Genomic DNA, 14131 nt, shown 5'->3' on the forward strand with positions numbered 1-14131 from the left:
CCCATTCTGCAATCTGTTAATAATGTTTTCAATTAATCAATCAATCAATCAATCAATCAATCATACAGTAGTAGCTGGTGATGACGCCACACGGCTGCCTCCAAAATGCGCAATGCGCATGTTCACCACGAGGTGGACCAGCTGACGCGTCACCGGAGTCTTCCTCGTTGAATGGGTTGTGCTGCTCGCTCTCGCCCCACCGAGCCCGTAGTATCAGAGCTCAACAGACAGGGACTGTTAACGTTGGCTGCGTTTTTATGAGCAGTGTCGTCAAATTAACACGCCTAGGACTCACGCTCCCGTGTGTGTGAGGTTACGTTCGTTTTTTTTTTATAGAAGTAGTCGTCAAAATGGTAAGTAGCCTACTTTATACACGTTGAAATGCCCAAAAAGCTAACTCGCAAGCTAACGTTAGCAAGGTGTATGGTTACAGGAAGGAGTAACGTCAGAGGCTGTGTGTCTGTTCACCTGTGCCGCTGCTGCCTCTACTACCTGGTTAATACAACGCGCTGCGAGCTAAAACAGACCGGTAGCTTTGTAACTCCAATGCATGGTCTTGTCCTTGGTTTATAACTTTATGTATTGTGATGGTCCCATATCAAATAAGTTGTGTAAAAACACCAAAAGTAAAATGTCACCTTTTAATCAACGCTCCTCCTAGACGTTGAGGGGGAGGACATGTTTACCGAGAGAAATGTCTCCTGAGGTTTGCCCTCAAGTGTCAACAACACATTGGTGTCACTGGTAACACTTGACAGTCACCCTGTATAAACCATTTTTAAACTTGCCTGAATGCACTGTATACACACAGCGCTTAAAGGGGCACTTCAAAAAAAAACAATGCTGATCCAACACAGCTAAACAGTCTCTAAACAGTTTTGCACACATTTATTTAGTTTGACAGTTATTGAGTATGAATGAGTTTGAATGTGGCCATGTGTCATGTCATTGTGGGTCATTGAATCCTTGTGTTGTGTTAATTACAGCTCCATGGAATTATAAGGTAGCAGTTAAGCCGGCATTGCTATTTTTCATCTACATCACATCTTGTGTTTTAAGTTAACACAATATTTAATGTACCTGATGACACCACTGGTGGCCATATTCAATATACTTTACTCTGAATAACTGTCAAACTACATTTAATGTGTGCAAAACACTATGTGAGATTATGTGCAAAATAAATCGTTTTTGCATTGCTTTTTGGTGAAATGCCCATTTTAACACAATGGACGCCAGACCCGAGATAAGTCGGGTTAACTCGCCATCGCTTGAGCGCCAAACCCGAGAAAAGTCGGGTTTTAATCGTTATTTCTTTTATTCGCTATATCCATTCATAATTCATCCATCCAGCCTGATGTTATCATTGGGAATGCCTCTGAGATCGCAAACAGCCAATACCGCCGCCTAACGCCTTGTGGCCACTATTGCACTCCATTTGAAACTATGTGGTTTGTTTTCTCGGCCGAGCTGCGGCGCGGGGGCAGGGTCTAAACACTCCGGCAAAACAAGCACTTATAGGGATGGCATCGACGAGGGTCCCTGCCCGCCCGTTCATGTGCAATGCTGGATAACGCTGGACACACGATCGCGATCACTATTTGGAATGGAGATCAGATAATCGGATTATTCTTTTTGGAGTACATCATAGACAAGGTAAGGACTATATGTTATCAATCTGGCATTGATCCGATAATTTTTCCCCCCGCGATCGCAGTGTGTGTTTGTAATGTACTGTGTAATGTATGCCGTTGGTGGCGATCGAAGCATAGAAAAACGACCTCCACCCCACCCTTTCGTGCATGCATGATGAAACATAATACCGATAATCTAGCATTGATTTCAGATTGATTCAATAATCAGGTGAGAAATGGCACGATTTATAATGAAATGCAGTAAAGCGCTGTTTGGCGGAGTTTCCTGGGATTACACAGGATCACTCTAAAACTATACTCATATTCACCACGGTATAAAACGGAAATGTATGGATGAAAGATCTGTTTTTTGCATGTTGACCGGAAGAAACTCACTGACAATCGACATTGTTATTAGATCCATAGCTATAATATTTAATATAGGTTTAGCACTGCAAACACCGGAATATATCCCCATTGAACAGAGCGCTGGCACACAACGGCCCAACGCCCATAGCGACCTCTGGCGCTGAACCTGTTAATGGTGCTACCACTTTATAATCATGCTACGATATGTGGAAAATGTAAAAGGAACAAACAGACGTGCAACTTAAAATGGAATAGACCTACTCCACATAAAAAAGGCTATTTTTATGGCTACTTTGCTTTTTATGGATTTATGAAACATTTGTACTGTCTTTTACTCTACACTCTGCTACCAAGGAATCTACCTTGCCTATATTATTACTAAAATCTGTAGCAGTCAAGTTCGACGGTGTTGGACGAATAATGTTACTTACCCTTAGCTGCCAGAGTTGTACCCTTTCTGCTGACTTGTTCTACAGAACTTGTAAGTCGCTTTGGATAAAAGCGTCAGCTAAATGGCTACATGTAAATGGAAAAATGTAATCCAACTAAACATGAAACTCATGCACACACATACAGGATACAATATCACAGCAAATACCTTTTCAGACAGGCCTTCTTTGTGTGAATGAAAACATTATTTCTAATTATGTTTCTATAACAATGTAGTTATAGAATAGTTAGTCGTGTAACATTACATTGTATCTGTAGAACATTTTCTATTAATTAAACTGGCTTGTTTAATTCATTCGGGCTTGTTTAATTTGTTCAAAGTGACGTTGTGTGTCTCCTGTCTGTCATGCAGCGTATTCAGGGCTGTGTGTTTTAAAGGAGCAGTTTGCAAAAAAAATTCACAATTGAATATTCATCACAGCAATACCTTTTCAGACAGGCCTACTTTGTGTGAATGAAAACATTATAGCCTTAGTTTCTATAACAATGTAAAAATAGATTAAACATTGTGTTGTTTTGAAATGCAGTAACACCGGTTGTGATTGGCTGCATAAAGTCGGTCGATACCTTCATGGCAACCGTTTATCAATCCCCAACCCTTTACAGCCAATAGTGTAGCACCCAATTCAAAGTGAAAATCTACCCAAATTCATTGGTTCAGGGTGTTTTTCTGGCTCGGGTTCCACATCCCGTCCTTCTCCACGAGCTGTGTTTAGATCCTGCCCAACAAGTGAAAGTCACTCTGGACCAAAAAGGCTGGTGAAAACCCCATCGCTGACGCTGAGTACAGTACATAGAACAAAGGGAGGCTGTGTGTGTGTGTAGATATATATATAGCCAAGTAGGCTGTTATTTTCCTTGGGCGTTATGCAAATGGTAACCTGTAATAAAAAAACACATAATGTAACTCTCTCCTTCTCCCTGTCAGATAAAGTACAGAGCGAGAGCAAAGGGCTGCCTGTGTAAGTAAAGACCTCTCTGGTAGGCAGCTGATGTGTCGTCATGTTACTGTGCAAGTCGTAGAGTTTAGGTGCAGCTGTGTCAGTTCTATGTATTTAACCCCAAAGCCATTGGAAATTGCATTGATGGTTAGGCTTCGGCCCGACGTGTCAAGCAATAATGAACCCGACTTGTACCGTGTTGAGACTAACAAGCTTGTGTTTCTAGACTTGTAGTTGTATGTGTGTGTGTCGCTGTGTGTCATACTGTAGAAGTGATGTAGCCGTTTTCTCCGCAAATAAACTCACCCCAATGACTATAATATTTGCACACTGTTAAAAATAACTGTTGCCTCACACCCCTTCAGTGAAGCCTGCGGACAAAGTGGACGCCTAGGTTATGTGCTGCTGCACATACACACACAAACACACACTACAAATGCACTTGTTTCTATTGTGTTGTCTGCAATGGACCTGTCTCAAAACCCTGCCCTCTTTTCTTGATCCTCCAATCACAACTTTGTTTGTACGAGGAAGTCCGAGGTAAGCGACAGCTGTGATTGGAGGATCAAGAAAAGGGGCAGGGTTTGAGACAGGTCTTACAGAGCTAGTGAGACTGCCTGCATCCCATTATTGAATCTGGCACAGACAACTAGGCTAAGAATAGGCTGATACTCTCAAAAGGAGCTATTCTTGTGTATGTGGTACTTCGTGGCCTCTTTTTACATGGTGTGCATGTGCACACACACATATGCACACACATACACGCACGTATGCACACACACACACGACCCACATATACACGGAGGCATGCACGCAAATGTCATGTTCATGCACATATGGTGCATGCCATGTGCACATGTATATGGCATGCATATGCCAGGCAATCACACACACACACACACACACACACACACACACACACACACACACACACACACACACACACACACACACACACACACACACACACACACACACTGCTCACACACACTGCTCACACAGTAATCACCCTCCTTCCACAGTCTGGCAGAAGCAGCAGCATCCCTGTTTGCACTGTTAGCTCTTTTCTCACATTTCCCTTCGCTCTCTCTTTCCCTTCTGCCCACCCGCCAAAAGTTATTAAAGAAGGTGACTTTCACAGTCGGGCCAAGAAAAGCTTGAGAGACGGAGAGAGAGAAGGGAGTCTAGTGGAGCCCAGCCAAGGTTAATGAAGAGAGGACATTGACTCTGTTAAAAGGGACAGTACAGAGAGGAGTGTCGTGGATCCCAGCCAAGGTTAATGAAGAGAGGAGACACATCGACTCTGTTAAAACGACAGCACAGTTAGTGGGAGGAGCTGGCACCTACACACAGGGCATTTAGTATCCAAACCTCTGACAAGGGTTTAGGTTAGGGCTGGCGATATGGGGGGAAATACACGTCAAGATATTCAGAAGGGCCTTTTCTGATAACAATATCTGCTTAGATATGGGGAAGCAATAGATAATAGGGGTGTGGGGGGGGGGGGGGGGGGGGAATCCCATTTTACTGCAATAAAAATGATTGGAATGAGGTAAACAGACCGGAAAACCTTATTTTATTACGGTAGATAAAACAGATGATGTATATATATTTTTATTGCAGATGTTAACAACGTTTTCCATCGGGGACATAAGTTGCAGTTGATTAATTGATTTAATTGGTATTTGATTTGATCTGATTTACAATAAAGTGCTATTAAAAACGAAAAGTAGGCTACTTACTAGGGATTTCACGATATATTATTATTATTATATTACAAATTTACACTTACTGTATATTTCTGTATATTTTTACTGTATATTTTATATTAGAATGTGACATAGGAAATGTATATCCCAGACCGTATTTTATTCGTAGACTTATTTTATTCTTATTCGTGTCTTTTGTTTTTGTCTATCCAAATGTCTACTGTTTACTGTGAGCGATTTGTAGTGCCAAATTTCCCTCAGGATGAATAAAGTATTTCTATTCTATTCTATCTATACGAGTTTCTGACGGTATGATAATAACCTTCAAGTAAGACTTTACAGTTATCACGGTATAACATGCATGATTTAGACCTAATTCTTCTAAATAAAATAATCCATTATACTATATAATGCAATTCACTTATGATTATCTACGGAAGCCCTAAGAGGCCGTACATTCATACATTTTATTTACTCCGTTTTCTCGTGATAACGGGATAATTATCTCGAGAAAACGAAACGATAGTCTAGTATATATTAAATCACTGCAGGAAACATCATTCAGTGTCGCAATGTCAGACGAGCATGGGTAGCCCCTGCGGGGCATCACAGTCACGAAAGGGGCTAAAGGAGCAGGAGAATATTGATCACCACGTCACATATCTCTTCAATCAAGGCCTGACACAGGCTGAAATAGCTTTATGCCTTGCTGTTACAGATAATATATATACATTAGTGTGCGTCATCTAAGAAGACGGTTAGCATAGGCTTCAGCTTTACCGGCGGTGCAATCAAAGTGAGCTCTCAAAGAGCACCTGGCTACGGGAGGCTGCCACTCCAAACTGGCCCCCGTATGTCCAAACCCCTCCCACCCCCTCCAAATTTACAGTTTCCTCCCCCTCGTATATATTTTCTGTTAGGATCTCTGTTTAACAGTACTGTATATTTGCATATCTTGTATGTCACAAATGTGACAGTACTGTGTGTGTATACCTGTATGTCATGTACCCCCCTGAAATAAATGAATCTGTTATCATGAGAAAACGGACTCTATCCAGACACCGTGGATATCGATCCGTTGCCATAACTCAATAAACAACATGATTGGACGTATATTAGTATTATACAAACCGGAACTGGATCACCTAGATCAATATCACATAACTGGGATCTGTTTGCGCCAGTGTGATCGCCCAACGGTAAGAGGAAGCTGCCGTGAGTTTCAGCGTTTTTGATTATTATTATCCATACAAACTGCTCTGATCTATATATCACCCATACTACATGAATCATTTAACGTCGGTCATTGAATTATAAACGACCCCCCCCCCCCCCCTCCGGTCACCAGCAGATGACCAGTCATGACGTTTAGGATCATGTACAGTTGACATTTTTAATATAACGTTGATCGGTATCAAACTGCATTTGATCATCTAATATATGCATTCATGGCTATATCTCACGTTCTATGAAATACAGCAGAAAACGATAAAAACATATTTATACTCTGGACGGTATTTTAGTATGAATGTGTGAATGAAAAAGTAAAACGTTCCTACATCCTGAACGATAGATAATTGATGTTGAATGGGCCATAGTAATGTCAATTTAGCAATACAATTAAAAAAGTTATAGCCCTGCAAAGAAGGTGAACATCTCCATAGACAAATAGTGCTGGCAGAGAGGCTACAAGGATGGATATAAGCTCCGGCAGAGAATGGGTTAACAATCCTGATTCCTGAGCCTATTTCATAAAAAATCACAAATGCCAGTTCACAGAGCACCCTACCATGTCCAGTTAATCCCCAGACACCCCCTATTAAATAAAACTGTCACTTTAGCTATGAAGGGGAAAATTAGCACAGAAAGTCCCAGCTTCAAAAGAGTTCCAGCTCAAATATTATAAATATAATATAATATTTATTTTGATCAGATGTTCCTCAATTTATGACTGTAACAAACTAAATTTGTAACATAACATTTTGTGGTTTTCTGAACAAACATGGGACTGAGTCTGAAGTTTTATGAGTTGTTAGAGTACATGAGCACAGTATCGGACCGATCGATCCCTAACTAGGACTGCATTTGGACTGTCCAACACTGTTCCGTCTGTGGGAATAGCTGGCAGCAGCCAGATGGCACAACTACATTAATTCTGAACGGCTTCAACAGGCATGATGAATGATATGCAGCTAACTTGTCACTGGAGGGAAAAGGTTACTTAAGTGACAGCTTTGTCAAATAAGTGGCGACAGTGGCTCAGGAGGTAGATCGGTCGTCTGGTAAACGAAAGGTACCTGGTTCGATTCCCGCTCCTCCCGGCAGTGTGTTGAAGTGTCCTTGAGCGAGACACTTAGCCCCTATCTGCTCCCGATGAGCAGGTTGGCACCTTGCATGGTCGCCCCCGTGGGAGTAGATGATGATACACGTCCTAGTCCTACTGGTTAGCCTAACGGAAGAGACCGAATGTACGACACAGGTCCTAGTCCTACTGGTTAGCCTAACGGAAGAGACAGAATGAATGACACAGGTCCTAGTCCTACTGGTTAGCCTAACGGAAGAGACCGAATGTACGACACACGTCCTAGTCCTACTGGTTAGCCTAACGGAAGAGACAGAATGAATGACACAGGTCCTAGTCCTACTGGTTAGCCTAACGGAAGAGACCGAATGTACGACACACGTCCTAGTCCTACTGGTTAGCCTGACGGAAGAGACAGAATGAACGACACAGGTCCTAGTCCTACTGGTTAGCCTAACGGAAGAGACAGAATGAACGACACAGGTCCTAGTCCTACTGGTTAGCCTAACGGAAGAGACAGAATGAATGACGTTGGTCCTAGTCCTACTGGTTAGCCTAACGGAAGAGACAGAATGAATGACACAGGTCCTAGTCCTACTGGTTAGCCTAACGGAAGAGACAGAATGAACGACAGGTCCTAGTCCTACTGGTTAGCCTGAAGCGGCACGGACGCTAAATGGCACCCGCTTCACTTGTAAAATCTGTGAGGATTTTCATGCGCATCTGATGCTATTTTCTCTATGCCAAGTCACTACGCCATAGAAATATACTGGGAGATTTACTCTGTGACTCTAGAATACATGAAAAAAAAAACATGCTTGGTGTGTTTGCTCTACTGCTTCCAGTCTGTTTCATGGGTGAGATACGATAAGTGAGCTCATCTTTGTATTAGTGCTGTCAGGCGATTAAAAAAATTTATCGAATTAATTACAGGATTTGTAATTAATTAATCTAATTAATCGCATTTTAATCGCATAACCATTTTATGCCTGATATTCTATATTCTATAATCATATTTCAAATTGCATGTGTCCGGATGGCAGAATTCAGTACTGTATCTACAAAACCTTCTGTTTAATCATCTTCCATCTATTAATTTGCTTAGATTTTTCAGGTCTGGTCAATTTGAGCATAGTGTTATTCACAGTCAAAGATAAAAAATTTTTTTTATTGATATTCTCATTTGGTTCATTACAATTTACTCAAGCCTAGTAACAGACACAGTATTTCTGACACTGGGAATACATTCCCTGAGATCCATAGATGTCCCTAGAATCAGATACCAAGAACATGCAAATGGACCATATAAAAAAAAGTCTGTAATGTGTATTCTACGTTCTTATGGAATGAATGAGATAAAAAATAATTTTATAAAAAAAAAAAAAAGTGTAATTAATTTTGAGTTAATTTTCATAACGCGATAATTTGCTGTGTAATTAATTAATCTAATTAACGCGATAAACTGACAGCCCTACTTTGTATATGAAGTGGTGTCCTCTGAGCCCCGGACTATTCGCGCTTTGCCTCGAACCATTGGCCCAATTCATAATTAGACAAACAGAAGAAATCGACCCTATAACAATCAATGATACACCTAGGGCTGTCTTAAATACTTCGAAGCTTCGAAGCTTCGTTCGATGGCAAGAGCTTCAAAAAAAAGAAAAAATGTTTTGCCTCAAATCGTGCGCCTCCATTCCAATGAAACAAAAGTATGCGGCGCCTTCCCGCCTCCATTCCAATGAAATGAAAGTAAGCAGCGCCTCGACTCCACCTCTCTACAACAAGCACGTGGAGATTATCTGTGTTGAAAACAACAAGGACATGTGCAGCAGACATGTCGACGAAGAAGTCATCAGACGTGTGGTTACACTTTAACACTTTCAGAGCCGGCCGTGTTTTCCTTTTTACCCCCTTGAATGCCCAGCAACCACTTCAATGTTAACGTTAATATCGCCTAATCTATGTTTAAAATTATGGCTATGTGTCTAATCTGCCCGTCGCATTATCAATGACCCATTTCCAGTCAACATTGTCGAAGCGGATTGTTTTTTTATCGGTTCATTTCCCTTTTATAGCATTTTGAAAAGCCCTCGTTTTCAAGAAGAAAAAAAAAGAATCCATGATAAGCGCTGATGTACTGTAATATTCTAGAACGTTGTCATTGTTCGGCCTATTTATGAATCGTTTTCAAATAAACGCTAGATTATCGATAGTATATGTGTACGTATGCACGCTGGTGCCGCAAGCTGTAAATCGATTCTCTTATTTCCTGATCACTCGCACAGTCAAAACAGCCATATCACATATAGGGGGAAAGCTTATATCTCCGTGAAAACAGGTCTGATTATCCTAAGACTGGTCAAATAGATTCCTTACCTGAGATCAGATGGTATCTAAATGGATTATTCCAATCCCTGATCGACCATTCCAAAAATCGATCATTTTATTGATCCCACGAGTATACTGTAAAACACATAATCCCCGCTGCTCTGAGGCTCCAACATGAAGCTGATCGGCCCCGGTTACATGCGTGAGAAGTAAAATGTGGAGTCCGGGGTTTATTCCCCCATGCATTTTCATTGAGTCCAATCCAAAAGGGTGAATTACCATCTGGGAGACGATAGGGGGCGCTTTTTTCACATCTGAGCGCCTGGGTTGGCTGATTTACCAACGGTAGACTCGGTTGATGAAATATGAATTCAGATCGCTAAAAAAAATACGAGAAAAAACGAATATTCTCGTGATGGGCATTCACCCCGCGAAAACTCGGGTTGGGCAATCAAAGTGTTAAAATATGCAAAGACAATGCCCAAAAAGCAGAGTGCCAGATATGCCAGAAGAAAATGGCATATCACAACTCTACAACAACTTTGTCAAATCACCTAAAAAACGTAAGTATCGTTGTACACGATGGCGACGCCACACAAAACATTAATAAGGCTATGCCTATGCTGCTATGACTAATGTGTTACCAAGTTGGCTAATTTAATTGTAATCATCTGCTTTTGTAGGTGCATTGTCTGATATAATTATAAATTAAATATAATATAATTGTTTGCTTGATAGACGAAGGTTGCAACATAATTATGTAATGTCATGTCGTTGGCTGTGAGAGCAGCCCCACTGCAACCAGGCAGCGCAGCCGAGTGAAACCTTGTTGGCTGCGTCACAGTCACAAAAGGGGCTACTTAATTAATTAATTAATCCAATCCACTTTATTTATAGAGCACATTTAAAAACAACAAAGTTTACCAAAGTGCTGTACAAGTCCCACAACAAGATAAAAAAAAAAATATATATATTATAATTAAAAAAAAAAAAAATCTTTTCTCGAAGCTTCGAATTAAAATCGAAGCTCGGCCCCGAAGCTTCGATTGCCAAAAAAAGCTTCGAAGGTCAGCCTTAGATACACCACACAAAATTGCTCTCTATGCACCGGATGACTTACTAATTTTCATGAAAGACCCCTCCCAATCAGCCACAAATTTGCTTAGTATAATTGATGATTTCGGTAAACTATCAGGCTTCAAAATGTATTGGCCCAAATCAGCTTGTTTGACTCTTAATGAGTTGGCCAAAGCGGTGCAACTACCGGCTGACATCCCCATAGTTGAACACTTTAAATACTTACAGTAGGCATAGAGATTTTCCCCACACTAAATCAGACAACTAAATATAATTTCACAGGTACATATAATAAAATACACCAAGATCTAAATAGATGGTCGAGACTTCCTAACTCGTTACAGGCCCGTGCATCCATAGTCAAAATGAACGTACTGCCCAGGATAAACTTTGTCAGCTCAATGCTCCCCTTGCCCCCTCCAATGGACCACTGGCGCAAGATACAAACTATGATATCTAAATTTATCAGATACCAGTTTCCTCTCTGTGCGTTCAGTAGAAAGCCATCTGGCTGCATGTTAGCCTAGCTTAGCACAATGAATGGAAGTGGACATGATCGGTTAGCCTTCGGGAGAGGTGTTAGTTGGACAATGCCTAGGCTAACCGGTCATGTCTGCTTCCATTCATTGTGCTAAGCTAACATGCAGCCAGATAGCTTTCTACTGAACGCACAGAGAGGAAACTGGTATCTATCTTCTTGTCTCTCTCTGGAGAAGACGGTAAGCTATTTTCCCAAAATGTTGGCGTGTTCCTTTAAGCAGCTGGCAGCCGGTCACTAGTAGTGAATTATTGAAACCTCACACATCTGAAAATCAAACAAATTAATGTTAGTTGGTTTAGTGTGTAACTGAAGCGGTATAATGAATGATTTCCCCTGGGGTTTCATCTGCAGAGTGTGAGTAGTAGTTTGGTATAGTAGCCCGTAGGCCTGGGCGGTATCATAATTTTCACACCGTTATACCTTGATTACCTAATACCCCGGTGTATGGTATATGACGGTATGACTTTCATTTTCATCAGCGGGGGGCAACCTGTGTTACCAATAGGGATGGGAATCGAAAACCGGTTCCCGTTGGGAACCGGTTCCTAATTGGCCGATGCCTGGAACCGTGTGGCTCCTGTGACTTTCGATTCCCTTAACGCTGCCAGGTTTTTCCTACAGTTGCGCGCGTTAGCATATAGCCATGGCAGACTGTATTTGATTCCTTAAGGGCTCGAAATTGCCTGGCTTTTGGTCATATGCTCCCGAAATGCTCCCGCTGTTTGGCTACTTCTATGTGCAGTGAAAACTACTTGAATGCTTTAGAACATAGTCATTGATTTAGTTTAGGTTGAGCTAAAATTAGCCGCGGAGCTATCGCTAGCTAACGTGAGCTAACGCTATTTAATCAAGCTCACAAAGAGAGATAAACAGCTGACAGCGGATAGTACAGGTACAAATACAATAAAACAGCGGGTGGGGACTGTTGTGTAAACATTGTACTCTTTAGTTCACATATAATAAGAGCCGGATTGTTTATTTACAAAGTCTCTACTCTGAGTCCGTCAGACAGGAAGTACCATGGTGCAACATACAAATGTGTCCGTGTAGCAACACAAGCCAATACCTACAGGACAGGGGCCCGGGGAGGGAGCTCTGTGTGTCTGTGTGTGTGTGTGTGTGTGAGACAGAAGTCAGAGGAATAACGACTGTTATTCAATAGATTAAATTAGTTTAAGAATAAAAAAATAAATACATTTTAAGAGAATCTCAAATACATTATTTTATTTAAGTGTAGGCTATAGTTAATGTTTTATTTTTTACAGTTTTTGTATTTTTCTGACATGGTAAATGGCTGCTTTTTTATATAGCGCTTTTATCCAAAGCGCTTTACAATTTGTTCCTTACATTTTACCCAATCACTCACACATTCACACAACGACGGCGGAGGCAACCATGCAAGGTGCCAACCTGCTCATCGGGAGCAGTTAGGGGTTAAGTGTCTTGCTCAAGGACACATCGACACGCTGCCCGGGAGGAGCGGGAATCGAACCGGGAACCTCCGGATTGCCAGAAGACTGCTCTACCTCCCGAGCCACTGTCGCCCCTGACATGGGGGCTCAACAATAAATGACAATCAGAAATGTCAAGTTGCATGTTGTTATTCTAACCAGCTTAGTTCTGTTGCATTTCCAATTTATTTATTTAAATTATAAATTGATCAGGTATCGATAAGAGAATCGATAAAGAATCGAATCGATAAGCAGAATCGATAATGGAATCGTATCGATAAAATCCTATCAATTCCCATCCCTAGTTACCAAGTAAACAAATCGCGGAGATGGCCAGTTAGCCCGCAGCATCCGAGTGCTACTATCATTAGCTCTCAGAATGGAGCCACTAGCCAGAAGCCCGCAGCATCCTAGTAATACTAACGTTAACTCTCAGAATGGTAGCCAGGAGCCCCGCAGCACCATAGTACTAGTAACGTTAGTATTGTGTATTCAAAAACGCACCGGACTGCGACGTAAAGTTTTACCGTTTATTTGCTTGTTCCACCAGTCCACAACAACACACACTCTCATTACCACAACGCTTTACGGTATTTTCACAGCACTGTCGCAACATTACCGTAAAGCGTGACCACCGTTGTGATACACATACACAACAGTTAGCTCTCAGAACAGCCAGTTAGCCCGCAGCACCAGGCAGCAATGGTAAGCGTGTCTCGACTCTAATTTAATTTCCAGTGAAGCGGGGTTTCCCCTCCTCCTCCTGTGTACTCCTCCTGTGTATAGACAACCAGCTCTGCGGCTCGCTCGACTAGTGACTGAGGACTGGTCTCGCCCTCTGCTGGCGCGTGTGTGCAGTGCACTACAACCAACCACTGTTAAAACTCCGTTTCACTGTAATATAAACTGAAATGGATCTTGTGATTTTGACGGTATTGGTTTTCAATACCGTCAGGATTTCTAAATACCCTGGTATACCGTCATACCGCCCAAGCCTAGTAGTCCGACCATATGGTGCAGCACTGCAGAACAGAGGGATAACTATGATGCTGCTTGGTCTCATGTTCTGTTTCAGCACCTATACTCTACAAGTGATTTGGTTAAACCAGCACCGGGTAGTTTCCCCCCCCACAATATTTGTAAGGTATTTCAGAATTTCTGAACAATGGAAACATAAATAATAATAGTAATAATAAAAAAGGAGACCTCCAGGATTCCAGATTTTCACAAACGTCTCGGTCCCACACTGTGAGTCTCAACCTTTCAGGTTAAGATGCTGCATCGACACTGAGTCCAGCTCGCTGGGGGAGGAGACTTCCTGGGAAGAAG

The 14131-nt window shown here is 41.7% G+C and overlaps 1 protein-coding gene across 1 annotated transcript in view; it reads left to right on the plus strand.

The window, feature by feature from the left end:
• Positions 1 to 327: 327 nt before the first annotated feature.
• The window catches only part of ap1s1 (adaptor related protein complex 1 subunit sigma 1), a 133626-nt gene continuing 119822 nt past the window's right edge, over positions 328 to 14131 (plus strand). The window contains exon 1 of the mRNA XM_084327418.1: positions 328 to 353. Coding sequence (XP_084183544.1) covers positions 351 to 353 — 3 coding nt within the window. The 5' untranslated portion in view covers positions 328 to 350. The remainder of the gene's footprint in view (positions 354 to 14131) is intronic.

The sequence above is a fragment of the Notolepis coatsorum genome (assembly GCF_963971535.1).
Source record: "Notolepis coatsorum genome assembly, chromosome: 13".
Classification (NCBI taxonomy): Eukaryota; Metazoa; Chordata; class Actinopteri; order Aulopiformes; family Paralepididae; genus Notolepis; species Notolepis coatsorum.